The sequence below is a fragment of the Balearica regulorum genome, chromosome 3 (assembly GCF_011004875.1).
Source record: "Balearica regulorum gibbericeps isolate bBalReg1 chromosome 3, bBalReg1.pri, whole genome shotgun sequence".
NCBI lineage: Eukaryota > Metazoa > Chordata > Aves > Gruiformes > Gruidae > Balearica > Balearica regulorum.
Genome location: NC_046186.1, coordinates 27,589,130 through 27,609,404, shown reverse-complemented (window position 1 = coordinate 27,609,404; position 20,275 = coordinate 27,589,130). Strand labels below are relative to the sequence as shown.

At 35.6% G+C, this 20,275-nt stretch overlaps 1 protein-coding gene and 1 long non-coding RNA gene across 2 annotated transcripts in view; one reads left to right on the top strand and one right to left on the bottom strand.

Moving 5' to 3' along the window:
- Positions 1-20,275, bottom strand: part of LOC142600928 (uncharacterized) — a 637,768-nt gene that overhangs the window by 104,296 nt on the left and 513,197 nt on the right. The window lies entirely within an intron of this gene.
- COL21A1 (collagen type XXI alpha 1 chain) overlaps positions 1-20,275 on the top strand; it is a 117,476-nt gene that overhangs the window by 79,151 nt on the left and 18,050 nt on the right. The window contains exons 18-19 of the mRNA XM_075747377.1: positions 10,898-10,942; positions 11,294-11,347. Of these exons, the coding sequence (XP_075603492.1) occupies positions 10,898-10,942; positions 11,294-11,347 (99 nt within the window). The remainder of the gene's footprint in view (positions 1-10,897; positions 10,943-11,293; positions 11,348-20,275) is intronic.

Genomic DNA, 20,275 nt, shown 5'->3' with positions numbered 1-20,275 from the left:
TTGAAGACAATGTTTGGGCTAGTATATGTTGTGTATTGGGCTGACGTCTACCATTTTAATGCCAGGAAATTTGGTGTTTATCCTTCCTGTAAACAATGTTTCACATGTGCTGATTAATCTTGAAACAGCAACATCTCTCCATTATTCTTGCCTTAGAGTTTTCTTCTTAACTCCCACAGTTTTCAAAGAACAATTCAAGACACTGTCAATCCTTCAGTAATATAGATAACATATTCAAAATTACATCTTTAACAAAATGGATTTTGTATATTCCTCAACAGAAACAATATGCCTAGAGTCAGAAAAATAATATATGCGTAGTGATATACTTATGAATTTGAACAAACTACTGACAGCCAAAGTACCCAACAGCGCCTATTGGGTAGCAGTACAATCACATGATTTTGGTCTGATTTAGTCATATATGCATCACCTTTTGACCAAAATATATGACAAAGTATTTAAAATTATTGAAGTAATATTTTTGCAGTTTATTGGGACGAAAGAGCAAAAAATGAAAAAAAAAGTGGAGTAAACATCCCATTCGTGGATTGTGGCAGAGGAGTTACAAGTAAGCAATATGCAAGATTTTTTTTTCTCTTTGTGTTTAAATATTTTGCAGCAATGCCAGCTTTATTATTTGTGTATTTGTCTATGGTAAGTTTCCACTCTCCCACATATTACAGGAGTAGGATATGAAATACCTCAGTTTCTAGTATCTATACTAATAGAATTAAAAATAGTTTAGTAACAATAAATGTTCATTTAGACAGTAGATTTTATGCAAAAATACAAGGCATAGAACATATTAATTTAGTTCACCAGATTATAAATAAGGATGCCATTTTTGCATCTTTCCTCTGTAATTCAGAGCAACTGTGTTCAAGATGATTATTGCTCAGCAGCTCTGTTCAATCACACAGAAAGTGTCATGTATATTAGACTGAGAAATGCATGAATATGTAATTAATATGTGCCTGTCCTAAGTGGCAAGTCACTAAACACTGTGCTCACTGTGGTCTTTCATTTTGTTAGGTCTCAGAAGCAAGATATGGAAAATCTAGATGGATCTGGATTTTTTGACATTGTTTTAACATATGCTGCAAAATGAAAATGTTTTAAATCTTTAAATATTTGTCAGAAAATAAAGTTTTAGCTCTAAGTTTATCATCTATGGTGAATAAAAGCAAAGTGTGTGTAGGGTATTTTTTTCCCTCATTTATGTGTCTAAATACAAAATTCAGACCAAGCTTTTCAAACTGTACATTGGTAATTCCATGTAGTCATGGCCAATGTTGTAGAAGGTAGTGCTTTACAATGCAATTCTGTTTGTGTGTGCAATTTCATATTTCATTTTTAGGCACACACATTATCAATTCTCACTGGTTTGTATCATTTCATTTTGATATAACAGTAACATGAAGTGTGATTTGAATTCCTAAATGTACTCAAATGCTGTATAGAGCCCAGGGACGTGGTGTTTCAGGTTTCTAGGGAAAGCGCCCTCTTCTTGGTATGAGTTGTGTCTCTGTTAATGTTCATGCTAGATAATAATCAAAAGAAGAGACGTCTGAACGCCCTTAACACATCCCCTAAATATTTCTGTCTCCCTTTCCTAACACACTATGAACACTAGGAATTAGCTTTTTGATTTACAGTTTCGGTAAATAGCTGCTGGAGTTTCCAGTGAGTCTGGAGACCAAACAGAAACTTCCCTTAGCTGATTGCTATACTTAGAAACCAAATGTAGGCAGTAGGCTATGAATGAAGAAGACACTCAGTTAGAATGTAGCAGCCATAAATATTTATTATTTCAGTTGATTTCATTTACACATTGCTGTTCTGTTCTGTGCTTCGCAACATGTTTATGGTGAGTTACTTAACCACAAGTAGAAAGAGGATTACCAAAAGGATGTTTGACTTTCCTTCTTCTGATCCAAATTCAACAGGGTAGTAGCAGCACAGTAGCCAGTTTTCTTGCTAGTCATGATTTTTCAACATATGGGACAAAACAGAGAAAAGATTTGCTGTACCTATGTCCTCAGAAGGTCTTAAGTACAGCCTCCTTGAGAACTGTGGTCAGGGTGGTGATATGAAGCAATCTGGCTATAAGTCCTTCAGGGCTCTAAGTCCTGCATCTGGGCATCTAATCTACAGTCTATACTCTGATAATTATCCAGAACAGTTTTCATTTTACCTCATATGGTCAAGTAGCCTTAGTCTACTTAGTGTTTAGTCCATCTCTGTGTTATGATTCTTCTCTGATATGAAACTAGTATCTGCATAGGATTATTCATCCTATCATGAAATACTTGTCTCAGATAGAAGGGGTCATTTTCTTCTGAAGTTGTCTGTTTCTTTTAACTGGCTTAGACAGTTTAGATCTTTAGATTAGTTAAAGTTAGTTGAATTGAACCCTTCCAGAAAATGTGGAAGAGAAAAACAAGCAAACAACTTAACGCAGGGCTTCTTTGTTATTTTTGTGTTCCAGTGGTAGCTGGGTGTCAAAGTAACCAGTTGCTTGTTATGCTTGTTCCATGTGCTCTTCATGATCAATAGCATTGCATTATTCTTGTGCAGTATGCTCAGTTAGGGTCATGCCAATTCTTCAAGATAGATTGTCACATACTTTATAGCATAGAAATAAGAAAAGATATAGCGAAGTTAAATAAGAGAGATCTGCAGTATTTGTGAGCCTTAAAAATCCTTTCATCAGAGAAACCATATTAGTATTGCCTATACTTGATATTCTTGCTATAAAGAAGGTGATAAAGATAGTTTTGTAACTGAGATCAGTTGGTTCACCTCTATTCAGGAAGAAATGAAGACAGTCCTTGTCCACAAAGAGCTTTAAGCCTGAAATTGAGTTGTTGATACTCAAATTTCAGGCACTCAAGAAGATACAGGGCTAGCAAATTCAGGGGAATTTGGTGCGGTTAGTGTTTTTGTATTTTATATATTAAAATTACAGTGAATTGAAGCTATGAAAAGTCTTGTCTGAATACAGGCTGGCTTCCCATCCATAATGAAACAAAAACTAAACAGTCTTTAATCAGAGTGAATTTCAATCCATTTGTAAGGTTTAATTAATTTTTCTGCTAAGATTAAAATATCATGATGGTATGACACCTCTCCTTCCCAAACTGGGAAAAAAAATCATGATAAAAATACATAATTTTTTATTTGTTCCACATGTTGTTTTATTGGAATTCTTCATTATTATGTATGTTATGACCAGCATTTGGGTTTTTTTCAGACAGATAATTTTAAAAATATTGGATATTTGTGCTTAGCCATTGTTCTATAAAGATTACATATCACAAATCAAATAGTACTTTGGGCTAATGAAGCACAAGGAACGCAGTGCTTATGGGATCCTGCTCTTGAGTCAAGCTTAAAAAAAATTGACTTTAAGAATTTGACACATTTTACTCATATTGGACCACTATGGAATAAATTACTACAGGACCAGCAAAATCAAGGTTATTAGATCCACTAAGACCAAGAACGAAGAAATGTACTACAGAAATATTAAACCATTTCAGAAACAACCTTTGACTCTTATTGTACAAATTAATTTTTGCTTTAGTAACTAGTTTTAGAAATTAAATTTAGTGTTAGCGATTGCTACATGAGCCAAGGTGTGATTTTCCTTCTTTGTGCTCTGGAAGGGTTTGATCCCAGTCTCTGCACCAACTTTTCTTAGCTATTTCTTAAACAGATAAGAACTGCCAAGCAGACTCAGACCAAAGGAATTATCACAGAATGTTTTCTCTGACAATGAATAGGAGTATGTAGAAAATGATTTTTTTTTTGCCTGTTATTTACTGCCAGATTCTGTCTGTCAAATCTTTTGGGACTTCCTTAGCCAAAAATGCATGCTGGCCCATCCTACTTCACAGCCAGCAATGGACCAATTTTCTAGTAATTTTACAGTCCTTTCTGGAACACAGTTTTACTGTTTTCATTTGCTACATCCTGTGACAAGTTTCACAGTATGCACCGTATGGAGAAAATGCATGATTTGTTGTTAAACCTACTCACTCCTAATTTTACCGAGTGGCTCCATGCTACAGGAAAGGGGGATGGCTGAAAATTGCATTCTTCCACATAAGTGTGACCTGCATGAACAGAGCTGTGATTCTTGTAGTGTCAGAGAGCTGGGCGTGTTGGGTGCAAGGAGCAGAGCAGTAGTCAGTGCCCTTTGAGGAGGCTCTGCCGTCCTCAGCCTGCCCTCTCTTATGTGTGCAAGGTGCTCGAACTGTGTGACCCACCATGAGCTTTTCTGCAGAATTTAAGTATTGGAGAAATTTTCAAACATTTTGATGGCATGTAGCTGCTTGAATATCAGTGTGCTTATGTGTGAGTGTCAAACATGGGTCAGTTTGCGAGCTGTTAGAAGTCAGTGTAAACTTTTTAGACAGACTGGATTGGATGTTGCTTTGCACAGTGCATAAGGCTGGTGCCTGGCACAGCAGGCAGAAGGGAGGACATCGTGGTGTCACCTGCAGGGCTGGGCACTTGGGTTTCGTCTGGATCCACAAAGATTTGACAAGTCTGATACTCATATTATTTTGAAGGGTATTTACAAGAAACAGTGATGCTAGTTTCAGCCTGTGACAGATACACACAGTTTTCATTTTCTATTAGTATTTCCAGCTTTCAAATTGCAGTTTTCCAAGGTCTGTGTTGTTGGCAATGCAACAGGGGTCACTGTGTTCCACATTTAACATATGTGTGTTTTATTTTTAATAGCTGACTTGCCAAAAAAAGTGTTTGCAAATTCTGGTCTTATAACTACAAAAATCTTGGTAATGCTTTTTCCTTTCCTGCATTTAATTTAAGGCTGCTATGCTAGTCTGGTGGATGTTCATTATGTCTGTGGGAATGCTTCTTTATATTTAGCCCATTTTTCTGTGTCATCAATTCCAACTACTCAGTAGTAGCAGATGCAACTTCATTGAACTTCTTTTACATATATTTTGCTATTTTCCCCAGTAGAAAGTTTTATCCATTATCCAAATTGGGTTTGTGTCTTTCATTCTATTAGGATTATCAAGGATTTTCTGTAATCTTCTAAAAAGTACCTGGACTGTTGTACTTCTATCCAAATTATGGCTTGACTTGTACTTTTTTTACATAGTAAATCTCTCATGTATCATCAAGTATGCTTTTTCAAGTAAGGATCAGTAATACATAAACAGTCGTATTTTTCAGGTGTTTAGAGGGATCTTGGGAACATCTGGGTAGATTAGATAGATATCTTTTGTGAATCTTGTTCTATTGCTATAATTCATGTAATGTTCTTTAGTGTCTTCCCAGAATCAGAATTGCAGATTTTTCAGAGTGGAAGGAGCCATTTGATTGAAATATAATTCAAAGAACTCATACACACTAGGAAAAAAACATCTTTTTATGAGTAGTCATGACTTTTATCTGTTTAAAACCTGATCCTTCAGCTGACTTTGATTAACAGTTACCCTGTTGAAGAAAGAGTAAGGTCAAAATTAGTACCATTCTGGCAATCTTCTTAAAAAGCCTACGGACCTTTTAAGACTGAAACTCTGATTACAGTTTCTCAGTGCCTTGCTGGGATTCATTGGTGAGGGTGGTGTCACTGCCTGAATTATGAATGATCATTAGGGATACAGTTTGAATTTTTGTTGTGTAAATGGGCGACAGCCTGGAATGTGACCATCTTTTAACAAAAGTTTCTAAATGTTACTCAATGGATCTTTTTTTTTTTTTAAATTAATATAATTTAAACAAGGTAGAGTCACAGCAAAATAACCTCACTGACCATCCTCATAAAAAAATAAAGTATGAAAGCAGATAGTAGCTTAAACCATAAAATAAACCATAATATTTACCGATAGTCAACAATAGTAGTAGAGAAGCTGGTAGATTTTTTTTCCCACCACATAATGACCTCTGAAATAAAGGGTCTATGCTTACCTTACATTTTACTATTTTTTCATTTTTTTCCGAAGGTCTCACTGTTTAAACAGGAAGTATTTGTATGATAACTTTTAAAATCATGATCATTTTTAGTAGAGAAAAATGATATTATTTCAGATATTTTTGTCTTGATGTTGAAAGAAAAATGGATAGTTTGAAAAACTGTTCCATAGATATTTGTCTTAGACAGTATTTATCAAATGTTTGACATATTACAAAATAAGTCCAGATGTACTGCATTCAGTGAGGAGCTTGTTTAAAGCATTATGTTGAAAAGTACAGTTTTGTATACCTACCCTAAGAAAATAAGATAATAATAAGATAATTATACTAATGTTCTCTCCATCTTCTTGGGGAATTGACTGCAAAACAGTTTGCTCATAACAGAGAAGCTTTTGGAAATATTCTATAATTTTGCATTTTTCAGAGACAGAATTTGCTGATAATGGATATGTTATCTGCAGTCTAGAAACTCCTACTTTCCATACTAGGGCTATCAGCCAGTACTGAAGAATGAAGTCCTACCAGGCACTGAAGAGATGGGGAATATTAAAGACAGTAGCAGCAAATGAACAGAACAGGCTACTAAATATTCATTTTAGGAGTAAAATAGTTTTTGTTTTGTTCTGGAAAAAGTTTTTATGCGTGGTTTCTCCTCTGTTCACAAGCATAAAATTAAGCATGAGAGGGTTAAAAATAATCCATAATACTAGCTAGAAAAAGTGGGAAAAATATTTTGAGAAATGTAGCTTGTGGCTTAAGTAAAAATGCTTACACCTAGTTGATCTGTATATAAGGCCTCAGGCAATTTACTTAATGGATTTTTTGTGGGGCTGCATGGAAAAAAATCCAGCTGTTTAATATAATCCAAAACAAAAATAGACACTTCATGATTAATGAAAGCTACAAGAAACATTTTCCAGGGATTGTGAAACCATGTTCCTTTTACAGTTAAATCCATTGTATCTGCCAGGTATTATCAAGGAATGGAAGATTTATTTAAATTGCTAAAACTGGGATAAAATAGAATATTTATATGGAATTGTATAAGTGTCATCATTGAAGCTCATCATCACAACAGGAACAATTTCATGGGTTTGGGTGTTCTGAAGTCCCAGCTGTGGGGGCTGCAGCTGAGGAGGACTGCATCAGGGGATGTAGTTGCATACCCAGATGAGCTTCATTCTGTGATGAAGCTGTGATACCCATGGCTAAGCACTGCTATTTATTCCATGTAAAGCATACCCATAGCTCCTTTTACCTTTGGATATCCTAGTTTTCACTTATATGTCCTGTGATTCCTAGCCAATGCGAAGACTTTGCAGAAGCTTTTGCTATCTGAGCCTATAGAGCCCTATCACACCAGGCATATAGGTACAAGCAAAGAAACAAGAAAAAAAAAGATAATTTTTGCTCCAGAGAACAAGACATCGAAGTGTGAGATTTGGTCACGTAGGCATTGGCACCGAGAACCATTTGAGATTTATGAGGGCAACTGCAACATCTGGCATGTATGACACAATTCTTAGAGCAGACTGACATCTTCTTCAAAGGGTAGATCAGCTATCCCACAGCACTTTCAGTGACACCAGAGATGGTTTCAGTTACTTACATGGCATTCAGGTGTCCTGGAGGTACCCTGCAAAGCCTCCCCAGGTCTGTAACAAGAGCTTAGAAAGCTGACAGGCTTCTAGGTACACATAGGTAACACAGGATGGAAGATAAATGATTAAACAGGCAAAGAAGGCTGAATAAAGGGTAAAGACAGCACTGTCTCAATAAATAAAAAATCTTGGTTAGCTGCCAGACTGATACACAATCACATTACTTTTTAGGCACAAACTCAGCAGCGTGTGATAAAACTTGCAGTTGAGAATCTTTAGAATAGACACATTTTTAAACCAAGGAATTAGGTTTATAAAGCCAGCTTGCTGGCCTTAAATTTCATGTGATTATAGCACTTGCTGATTAAGGCTAAAATAATGAATATTACAGGCTTTTATGGGGTAAGCAAAGACTTCCCATTTAGGGGAAAATTTCAGAGAAAGGAGGCAGGCATTTGAATAAAATGAAGGTAATTAAGAAAGTCAGATTGATGATGTTGAAAGAACTAAGGCAGTAGTAAGGCTTGCAATAAACTGCATTTTTAAATATGAAGAAACACTGAATAAACCTTACATAAAATTTGATGTTAAAGAAGAATGGGACCAGATTGATTCGGAAGCGTAAGATGGTCCAACTCATGTAAAGACAGAAGTCACTAAAGCACAGTAGATGCTTTGATTTTTAGTTATTCTGGCTAGAAATGTAATGCCATGTTTTATTGGTATTATACCTGCATATATGATAAATACAAACCATTTAAAATAAGTTTTCTGGAAAGACAAAAGAAAATCTAGAATTACAAACCCTTTTCCTTACTTCATATGAACAAAATGTTGCTTGATAGCTTTGCAAAGGACATCCCCAAAGGCATTTTTTTTCCGTAGGCCAGTGAATCATGAATTATTCCATAGCATTGAATCTGTTACTCCCAGTGGGTGGCAGTTTTCCCATTTGTAGTAGTTCCAAACATTGTGTTTCCCTTAGTGGCAGAAAAATTGCATGATGAATCTGTTTCATATTAAGTTTTGATTAAACACAGGCGTTTGTGATAAATTTAGTTACAATATACTCTTCAGAAAAATTACATTTTTATCTTAAAAATGGAGTAAAACTAGTTGCCTCGCTTCATGCTTTAAAGTAAGAATACTTTTTTATATAATTAGAGTAAGGTTTCTTTGATAGTTTAGTTAGTGTTATGTCATCCTATTAAACATAACTTCCTTTTAAAAGTGCCTTATTCCTCGTGGTGGACAAAAATATGCTCAGATTCTGAGCATGATTTTTACTGCTTGTGAAACCTCTGTTTAGGAACAAGACACTACCAAAGCTTGGTTTGGCTTTTGATCTAGAAGTTAGGCAAGAATCTCAGGATATCTAAACTACTTTTTAACCTTGTCTTCTGGGAAAGTGCAAATAAGTTTAATTGGCATAACCAGAGATTATCCATGTAAAAAGAAGTGATTGGGACTAGATAATGAGAAGGAACCCAAATTTAATTTTTTAGGCATTGTGGTGCTGATCCTACAGAAATTAGTCTTTGTAATTACTGAACGTGGAAGCTGTACAGAAAAATAACTCTCATAGGAAAACCTCATTCTTTATGATCAAATTAGCCACTTCATTCTCCTCCTTTTGTGCCAACTGACGTGTGGAGAACAACTGAAAATCTCCACCCCATGTATTCTGGGAATCACTCACATTAGCATAAGTGATAGATTCATTCTTAGCTGACTGAATGTCAGTGAGCCATAAAAGGGTTTTAAGGGTCTGGAGCAGCTCCCACTGCAATAAGAGCCTAAGTTCCATGTACTTCAGTAGTGCAGAGTCAATCAGAAGGAGAAAGAAGAGGGGGGGGGGGAAAGGTCTATGACTTAGTTTTACGATTGCTGTTTGAGTTTTATTCTTCTTTACTTTTATATCAGTGGCAAAGTTAAATGTCTCGTATCAGCAATTTCTGTTTTGTGTTACAGATACAGATATTTATAATTTAGTTTTGTATTTTACAGCTACAGAAATTAACTGTTAAATAATTATACTGAGAACTCATGGACAGGTCTGGAAGTTCCTAAATGTGGTGATAACTATGCCCTATTTCCCATCTTTTTATTTGTGCAAAAGATCTAAGATGCTTTTGGACAAAAGTTTAGCAAGAAGAGTTATGTTACACAGTGTGAGTAGAAGTCTCAGAATAAGGCATTGTTTTCCAGTTCTTTTTATTATATTCTTTGATCTCTTCTTTTAATGATAGGTACATTGGAATTTTGATGACCTGTAAAACGCTCAGGATGTCATTGTTAACTCATGTGCCATTGACCAATGAACTCTTTCTGCTTGGTGGGGTCATTATTAACTAGAAGCTGGGTGTAAACTGCAAAACAATGGAACTATATTTTCCAAGCCAGCGTTGCACAGATGTAATCCATATGGAAACTATCAGGTTATTCCTGGTTGTTACATTCGTGTTAATTTTTTTCCCACAGAATGCATTTGGCTTGGTGGTGTCTAGAACAGTCCTCTTGTTTTCAGTGTAGCATAGTAATTTCAATATTAGATTAAAATGTAAAGTCTGTAAGCCAAATTCTTGCTGCAGATTAATGATGATACAAGTAAGAACAGTGTCTGACCAATAAATTCGAGCAGTTTTACTTGAGAGAAAAAATAGATTCACTGAATGTAGACTACAGTTATAAGTATATATGGGGTTTTGTTTTAAAATGGAATTACGTTCGATTAAATGATCACCGTAACAAAACTGAGATATACTGTAGAGCCAAATGAGCAACGATGCTGAGGAAATGACAGAGACAAGTGTTAATGGAGGTGGAAGCTACTGTACATCAAATATAATTATAGCTATCTCTTGTGTTCTCTTACAATCACCGCATTTTAGATAGGAAAATAGGATTTGTCATACTCAAGGTCCCATTGGCGAAGACTTTCACTCTATCTTATGCAGGAAATCTTATGGATAATGAAAAGTGGTTTCTTTCCCTGTGTCAGTCAGGGTTTTCAGTAAAGCATTGCAGCTTTTGGTGGGCAACCAGGAGCATGTGAGCCTGCCCAGCGGCAGACATGGACTCCTGGCAGGAAAGCACCGGAGAGCGACTGAACATGAGTGTCTCACTGTATCCCCAGATTAAATAGTTTGCATCTTTCCAGCTGAAGCCCTCTTCTCTTATGTGTTTTTTTTAATTTTCTATTTCCTGCCCATATTTTGAACCCCAATGCTACAGCAAATGTTAAATTTATGAGGACGTGAACTGGGGGGGGGTTATATATAATTTTCTGGAGAAACTATTCCATATATTTGAAAGATTTTCTTTTTCCTCCTCAGGGAATTCCTGGAATCCCTGGAAATCAAGGAACAAAAGGACAAAAGGTATTAGTAACAGTTCAAAATACAGTTAAAACCTGTGCATATATATACTCCCATTCAAAGTAAGTGTTCAGTCTGTGCTCAGAGTAGAGTTTTCATAGTGGGGATTTAGAACATCAAATCATGCTGCAGACATGCTCCAAATTCTTTGTGGCCTGTTTGAAAATCTCTCATTAGGTTTTATTTCAACTATTCCAGGAAGAATGAATAATTTAAAAGTAGCAAAGTTAATTTCATAATACTTTGAAAAATAATCCTAACTAAATAAACCTGCATAATTAAAGAATATTTAGCAAATTTGTAAACTATACCTACGTTAATCACAGGATTCTTCTCTTTATGTAAAAAATATAGGGTGAAATTGGACCACCGGGTCAACCAGGAACAAAAGGGTCACCAGGGGAAACTGTAAGTTTGCAAAATAGTGTTGTTATGAACAAATGATGCAGTCATTCTCTACTTGTAATAAGCAAAGAAGTAATGGCAAATACAGCAGCAACCTAGCATTTTCAGGTTGGAAGACACAATCAGACTAAGTTTAATCTCTGAATTCCCCCCAAAAGATTATATACCCACTTTTCTTTTAAAATTGATGATTTCCTGACTGCACATTTGATAAACAAATCCAGCAAACACATTAGTCTGAATTTACTCTCTGAATTAATTAACTTTGAATTAGCTTTGAAAGTACTCAAGTAAATTTATCTTGAAAGTTAAGACCAACTTAAATATTGTTCTAGTTTGCAGTGGATTTCTGAAGATGAATTTCAGGATGCTTTCGTGATAGTGCTTTTTTGACAAAGACTGTGAGAATAGCTGAGATCACTGAATTCCCAAACTGCTTAAAGAGAGATTTTTATTTTGGAATGAAGGAAACTGAAAATAATTCACTCTTTTTGGACAGTCCACCTTACCACATCTTTGTTACTGTCTGAGTAGGGTGATTTTCTATGTTCTTTATAATTCTTTAGAAATCACAGTAGTATAATAATTCTTCTGAAAGTTGGTGCAAGTATATATAAACTTTGAAAAAAGGAAATTTTAAAAGCAAAAAGGATGGGTGCTTAAAACTAGTTAATTAGTTCATTAATTAGTAGGAATTTCATGATTGGTTGAACATATGCTGCCTTAAAATAATTATCTTTTCTATTGGAAAGTTCAACAATGTTTACATGGTTCTATTATTAATATCCATTGTTAATATCTATTATTAATTTATTATTATTACTAGCCATTAATATTCTTATTAATATACATTAATTATTAATATCCATTGTTAATATCTATTATTAATATCTATTATAACATCCTCACTGTTAACGTGTCTTTTTGCAGTTTTTGTTTTGTGCTTGAGATATTTTTTATCATCTCTGCTGATATATTTTATCTTCTTTGCTTCTGACTTTCCTGAGAGATCCATGGCTTAGTATCATAAATAAGCTGTTTACTGTGACTTTTTATTTAGTTAAACTGTGTCACCCTATATTCGACCTCAAGTACATCATTATAGACTATTACTGCTAGAACGAAGTAAATACTGTAGAGAATTAAGTACAGAATTAAGACTGATGCTATTATCTCTATGGGCAACAGAGCACTAAAAAGTTTTAACCTTCTAAGAAATTTGTTGTTTCTTCTTAGTGTAGTATAAGAGATTTTATGCAGTTGTATTCAGGCTACAGAATTAGTAACTCTTGTCAGGGAGAAAAATCAGATAACACTTCTGGATTTGTGACTGAGTGGCATATGCAAATGTTTTAATGTGTGACAATGGGTCACTTGCTTTTTTTCTTGCCTTGTTGCCTCATCTTGACGTTCACTATATGTTGTGCATGTAATGGGCTTGTCCATGCCCAGTCCAAACAGAAGAAACTTCAGTTTCTTGGGAAGCCAAGAAAGCAGTTCATTGAAAATATTTAATTGGGAAATTTCAGCATTTCTATAGTGTTATTACTGGGATAAATACGATTACATGGGAAACTGTAAGATACTGCTTAATTTCTTTAGCTTGGAAAATGCATTCGAAGATAAATAATTACCAAGCCCAACTCTGTCTGTGATTTTTATTTTTATAACAATAGTGATCAGTTTTCTAATATCTGATCCAAGAGGAAGTATCAGATTCTTATAAATGCTTTGATAAGTAAAAGACGAACATGTAAACACTTGTTGCAAAAATCAATCTCAGAGCAATAATTCTCTTGCTAATTAATTCTGTCTGAAATGGAAGGGTAAAAGGAAGTAATAAATGAAATTATCTGGACAAAGCTGAGGGATCTGAATAGCAGCAAGACAGAAGTGCTCTTGATAGACCTTCAGAAAAATTATTAGACATAAGTAGATATTAATGAAACGAAGGAAGAGACTGAGAACCTTAGATAGTGATGCCTGCATTGTAGGTAGAAATGGTACTGACCATTTTATTCCTAAATAGGGAAGTTATGGTTAGAAGTTGCAATATTCCTTCTATCAGCAGCAAAAGACAAGGCTATGGCAAATGTCAATTTTTAGCCCAGTGGCATATTTAAAGTGTGGAAATTGTGGGTGAAAGCTGTGAACTCTTCTCTCTGTTGCCCTTGCTGTTATGTTAAGCCTCCTGATTTTTTGACAACAGGTGAGAGAACATTGCTATAGCTTCTTGGATTTTGGTGATTGTTAAGAGTTTCATAACTTGTCTGTCTCTCAATTTATCTACCCCATCCCTTTTTAAGGTCTTTCCCTATGAAAATGCTTCATCAGTAGTGAAATTCCTCTTGATATCCAGCTACCAGGCTGGATTTCGTCCATTCCAGAAGACTGGAAGGTTAAATACAGGATAGTCAGTGGCTCTCTAAAGGGGGCTTGATGTTCATTCCTCAGTCATCAGGATGCCTACTGTCACACTGCTAAGGCCATCTTACTGTCAGTTTCTACCTTTCATTGCAGGACAGGAGTAATCTCTTCAGGGACTTTTATTTTCTGCTCTCAGTGACTCCACTGGTGTTTACCCAGGTTATTGTGGTAGCTTGTGCCTCATGTTGGTGGGCGACAGGAACCCTGAAGAAAGCGAATGCCAGGGATTTCAGTGTGCACTCTTTCTTGCTGAATCTCTCTAAAATGCTAGTTAAGGTTACTATCTTCTAGATTATGTAAGGGCAGACCTGATATCAAAATTATTTGGGGTTTACATCCCGCTGTATCATTCCTCATTCTAAAGAGCGTCCCTGTTTGGATGGAGGTTAGCAACATGTATGTCTGACCAGCTTGGTATGTGCAGTCTTGCATAACTATGTGTTGCTGCATGCCAAATTAACCATCTGAGTATGAAGGTAAGTACTAGCCTAAGGGTCATTTTTATTCTAGTGCTGGAATGTTCCACAGAGTATGGCACTTCTCTGTCCAGATTGTTACTGGTGCATTTTTCCCTCCTAAGACAGAAAGGTTATCCAGAACCAGGAGTCTCTTTTCTCCAGAGAAAAAGAAAATACACATTGACGTATTGGAATTCAGAGCTTCAGCAGGAGCTTCTTTAAGGGGAGCCCAGGTTAGGGACTTACTATAAGCCAATAGTGACTGAAAACATGAGTTTCCATCCCCAAGCAAAGTAATGTAAGGGGTTTTCTTCTTTTCTGGGAAGACATTGCAATTGTTTTGTCAGATATTTGAGTCACATATGAGTCTTCAACATGATGTCAGACATTCTCATTCACTTTAGAATATTGAATCAGGAGCGAGAAATTTGTTCTTGATGTCATTTTAATGAATAGGGGTTTCCAGAATTTTGTCTCTTTGCTTTTAACTGGAAATACAGGCTGCTTTCCTTTAGAGTGTACACTTTCAGAGTTGAAGTCACAGAGGGAGATAATGCTTTATGCCTTTTCCATGGCCGTCTAAGGATCACCAAAAGACAAAGTCAGATGCAGTTTACCAGATTTTGCCTACATTTGGCCAGCTGAGACTGTTTTGGTTTATGGATTTTCTGAGCTTGGTGATAAGGAGTCCCATATTCTTCTGACACCCAGCAGACCGGACAATAAAGGATTTAGAGAAGACAATATGCCTCAGTTACAACACATGTGGATGCTGGATGGTTCTTTATTTCTACAAAGAGCCTGTTCTTCTCCAATTACTCCTGGTAAAAAGAGCAATATATGCCTACCTGGCTAAATGGAGCATGTACTTAGCCTAAGACCTATCTAAATCTGAGTCCTCTCTATCCTTGCTGTTTTTCTATTATATCTTGGTGTTGAAGTTTTGATTATGCGCATCAGTTCAGTTAAAGTCCTTTCAGTATCTGTAACTCCCACTGCCCTCTCCCTGAAAGCATGTCTATATTTTTTTCTGTCCCAAATTTATTGGGATTTTGTGATTTTATATGGGATTATTTGATTTATTATTTGGTGAGCCAGTCTTTGATTTAATAGAATGTTATGGTCATTGTGGGAAGACTTCTCTGTTTTTCTGTGAAGGTTGCCTTTTCTCCCCAGTCAGAACGCGGATGAGTTTCAGATGCTTAAGGCTGAATAGTAGTCTAATTTTACTTTTCAGAGACAGTATATTTGCAGACCCGTCCCAAGTTTCTTGCATCTGAATTGCTCTTAAATCAGGTGCTAGACTTCATTTGTAATCAGTCAGGTTGTTGAGACCTCCAAAGGGAGGAATGATCACACCCCCTGTAGGTCAAAGCTTGCTGTGTGTCTGTCCAGTAATGTACGTCTATCCCATCACAAGTAAACCTCACCATTTTTGAGGTGATCTTTTGGTTTCGATTGTGCATTTGTCAGAATGATGCTGAGATCATTGATTCCACAAAGGACTCTTAAATCTTTACTTTAGCATGCTGTAATTGTGCTGAGTGCTGCTGAGTCATGTGGAATCCAGATGGATATGTGGATTATCACTTGAAGAAGGTGAGGAGGTTATTAAACTGTAAATAGACTTTTCAAAGTTGCACAGTCCACAGATCTCATCTTCTTTCCTATTTCTTTTCTCAAATTTTCACTTTGTTTTATTGCTTTTCATCAGCTAAAATTTAGAAGAACTAAGGGTGTGGTTTGTGCTTTCTCCTATTTCTTTGTAGATAACCACAGGCAAAGGAGAGAACCCTGAACTTGCTCTCTGAATAATGCTAGGTTTAAAAAACTTGACTCTGGTTTCCAGATAACAAAGATTATATATAGGCATGTGAATGTCCATAAATGTATCGAAAAGCTCACTTCTTTTTTTCCATGCTCACAGTTCCTTAATATAGTATATAATCAAACAAAACCAATGCAGTCCTAGTTGGAGAGAAAGATTGAAACCAGTTTTGGGTTTTACAAATTCTGGGTTACTTTGTCACCCAATACATTCAGAATTTCCTGCACAATATACAGCTGCCCTGCATCCACCCAGCAGCTCTTCCTTTCCTGACTCTACAACAGGCATGAACACTACATTACAGCTGTCAGAAGCCCTTTTGTATAAAGTGAGTACACTAGTTAATTTTCTTTTCATGAACTTAAAGGAGTTTTTCAGCCACCTAAAGATCTTCTCTGGCAAGAATAAATTTCCTTGACAACCAATTATTGCAGTTGTTTAGATCAAAATTGGATGAAATATTGCCTGAACTGGAAATTGAGATGCCCCTACTCCTAGTTAACACATGCACATTTCGTCTCTCACCTGTGTCTCTAGTAATATTTATTGCCAATTTCTGGAATTTTTTTCTCCATTTCTTTCTGAGCAAAGTTGAACAAAATGCTGGAGGGAAGGCTGTATCATCAGCTATAGTAAAGCCTTGTGGGATTCCAAAGTGTAGGTATTTATTCAAGTAACTCACCTACCATGTTTTCTTCAAACTTTACTTAGATAAATAACATCAGGTTCTTGATACACTTGAAAATAATTTATTCATGTTTCCTGTCAACTCATTTAATGTATCTTTTGTCACCTGATAAAATAAGTAGAAAATTGATGCATGGAATATTTGAATATGTTATACGGCATTAGGGAATTTCAACCAGAAAAGATAGTGGGATTTTCCTTGTATTAGTCACACTGAATATGTTTATTCCAGAAAAAACAGATGGAAAGCTTGTGGATGGTCGGTTAATACCTTGGGAAAATTCTTCAGTAACAAGTTCTTCAGTAATAACTCTCCCTATTACATTGCCAACATCAGTAATTTATTAATTCATCTGCCACATATATTGTCAGCTCTGAAAAATGGGGGAGTAATGCTAACATTTTATGTCCTTGAATTGTTCTTTATTTTTATTCAAGACATGCTCTTCTCTTTTAATTTTACATGCCATAGTTTTCAGATGATGTTCTCAAGCTTTTCCTGTATTGCATCTGAAAGTTTTCTTCTTGCAGTGTACTGACTTCATGTAGTCTTCTTCCTGTAATTTTTTAAATAAAATACGTTAAATATGGACTAGTAATGAAAGTGCAAGAAAGGAAGCCGAGACAACTGGGTTTTATTTCTCCCTTTTCCACAGATTTATGCCTGACCTTTAGTTATAGTAAACGTATTTTCTTCTTCTCTAGTATATGTTTGCTGGTCAATGTGGATATATACACATATCTGATTTTAAAAAAAAAAAAAGGTACTCTGTACCTATAGTATTTCCACTTTGTATAAGATAAAATGAATGAGGGACATTTCTGATGTACATTTACCACTTCTGCAATCCAAGGACTGGTGTGGGCATAAACTAGAAGTGATCTAATGTGGAGTTGGTAGGCCTTTCAGCGTGTTACATGAATTGAAACACAGGGCTGCACTGAGGTGGCAATGGAGCCAGAAATCCCCGTCGCATTTCTCATCCCTTCCCACTATCCCTCCCCAAACCCACGCTTGCTTTTCTCTACTGATTAATGTGCTAGTAATTAGCACAGAACAGGAATCTGAGGAGAAGAAAATAATAATTTCACATTGTTTTTTGGAAAAGGAAGGTAGCATTCAAGGAATGCAAAAAAGATCATGCAATGAAGAGAGCTGTATTTCAGAAGTGAGGAGGTCAATAGATAACATGAAATTTGATTTAAAACAGCCAAATTGAATTAAGCCTTACAGTGAAATGAAAATTAATAAAACCTTATTTTGCTGTGTAAATCAGAAGAGAAAAAAATGAAGAAGCAGGCCTGATGTGCAAGTGAATTGAGACAGTCTTAATACAATCAAGGTTAGGTTCCGAAACCACATTAATATTTTCTTACACTTGCTGTAATAAAGCTGGCGCTTAACATAGGCCATAAGCAAATAATTAATGGGAATACAGTGTCTCTTAGGTTATGAGTGGAAGCAGACCTCAGAAGCTTCACTCCAGCTGGAGAGGAATTGGTAATTTCTATTCCAAAGTTATGAAAGAAATGGCATAGGGGATAGTAAACTTTTATTTACCAAATAACAGATTACACTAGATTAACTGCATCATCTTTGATAAGATGGCTGATTTTCTATGTAAGTAAGAACAAACAGAACTAATATTCAAAGTTCAGGAAAGTATTGCAAATAATTTGATGTATGTTATTATTATTTTAGAGAAATTCAAGATTAATAGAAGAATTTTCATGTGCAATTGAACAGAAAAAGTCTGAAGAAAACTGGCAGCAAAGTCACTCAAGTTTTAGTCTTGTGATTGATACCATTAATTTGTATTTGCAGACCTGTGTCTGTGGCCTAAAGAGCAAGTTTCTATGTTTATTGATGGAAAGTTTTGGTGACCAGTACTTTCTTACAACATAGCAAGAAAGAAACCTGAGTTAATCTGTGCTGCCTCAGTTAACAGTAAAGCACAGGTGAAATACCAGAAAAATGATGAAATGCTGAAAATCCTTACTACAAAGAATTACTTCTTGTTCCAAACATTCTGAATTTTCTCTTGTATTTGCATAAATAAAGCCATCCTTTTAGTTTTAGCAAAGAAAGTTAATATTTTTTTTGTAAAACTGAGTTACAATCTGTGTAACATATTACTGCAGACATACATTTATTTTTGATGCCATGTAACTTTTGAAGGATGTCTGAGATAATGTCATGGAACCGAATAGTTCCTAACATTTAGTACTAAATGAAAGGTGGTAGTTCATATCTATATGAAAGCAAAAATGAAATACCAATAATGAGAGTAGGTTTTGAAAATACTATCAATTAGAATCATTGATAAAACTTAATCTCTAGCAAGTTAGATTTCCAGGCGTTATTTAATTGTTTGACTTTCTGTATTATTATGCTTTTATTTTATGCTGTGTCTTAAGTACACTGATATAGCAGATCATATTTCAGAGTATATGTGCAAGTCCAAATAAAACAATAATAATATATTGCTTTTATTGACGCATGCAGTTCTAGAGTCAAAGAGAACTGAGATGAAGTGGTGAGAAAGACATGTATTAACACTAGATGTGGAAAATACTATAAATGGGAATTTTTTCCTGGAAAGTATGATTTTAAAAAAAGACTTCTTTTCTAATGTGTACTTGAGAGTAGCTTTAAACAGAAGTTGAGAAAGCCAGCCATTTGATGGTTTAACATCATAGAATCATAGAATGATAGAATCATAGAATGGTTTGGGTTGGAAGGGACCTTAAAGCTCATCTAGTTCCAACCCCCCTGCTGCGGGCAGGGGCACCCTCCACTAGACCACGTTGCCCAAAGCCTCATTCTTTAGCTCCTATTTTATATATGGAACAAAGATAACTAAACATGCCTTTATCAACATGTTTCCATGAGAGGAGTCCAAGGGACTGTTTTGGCAATGCTCTGGCTTTGTGCTGAAGTGTTGTGATCTGAAACGACAGAAGATATTGGGTTCTTGAATGAACAGTTCAGTCCTGAAGATTCTGCAGAAGATGCAAAGGTGTGACCCCAAAGTTAACTGCTCCTGATAAATCTCCACAAAGTTTGCAAAAGGAAGGCATGGCAACCCTTGAGGGACACACAGTCAGAAAGAAGGGAGAGAATTATGAAATGCCTCATATACTTTTGCTGGTTTTGAGAACCCTAAATAGAAACTGAGAAACTCTTGTGTCACTGCCAATTATAGCTAAGGACATATTAAAGATATGTTAAAGATTATATCACGCAGACGGGGGTTTTGAGTTGCAGAATTTTTTCTCTCGGGAGTATTTCATGACAGTGCTGTGCTTTGTTCCTGCTTGTTTTTTCCCATTGCACAGTAGCCCTTCCTCAGGCCATAGAAGGTTTAAAATAATCCACTGTGCTGTATCAGAGCTACAGCCTGTATAGTAATATGATAAAGACATATTTCCTCTCCTATTTATTTCACTATAGAAATATAATAATAATGCTACTAATAATACTAATATGCTATATTAAAACCATTATTCCTCTAGCTTAGTACAGAAATC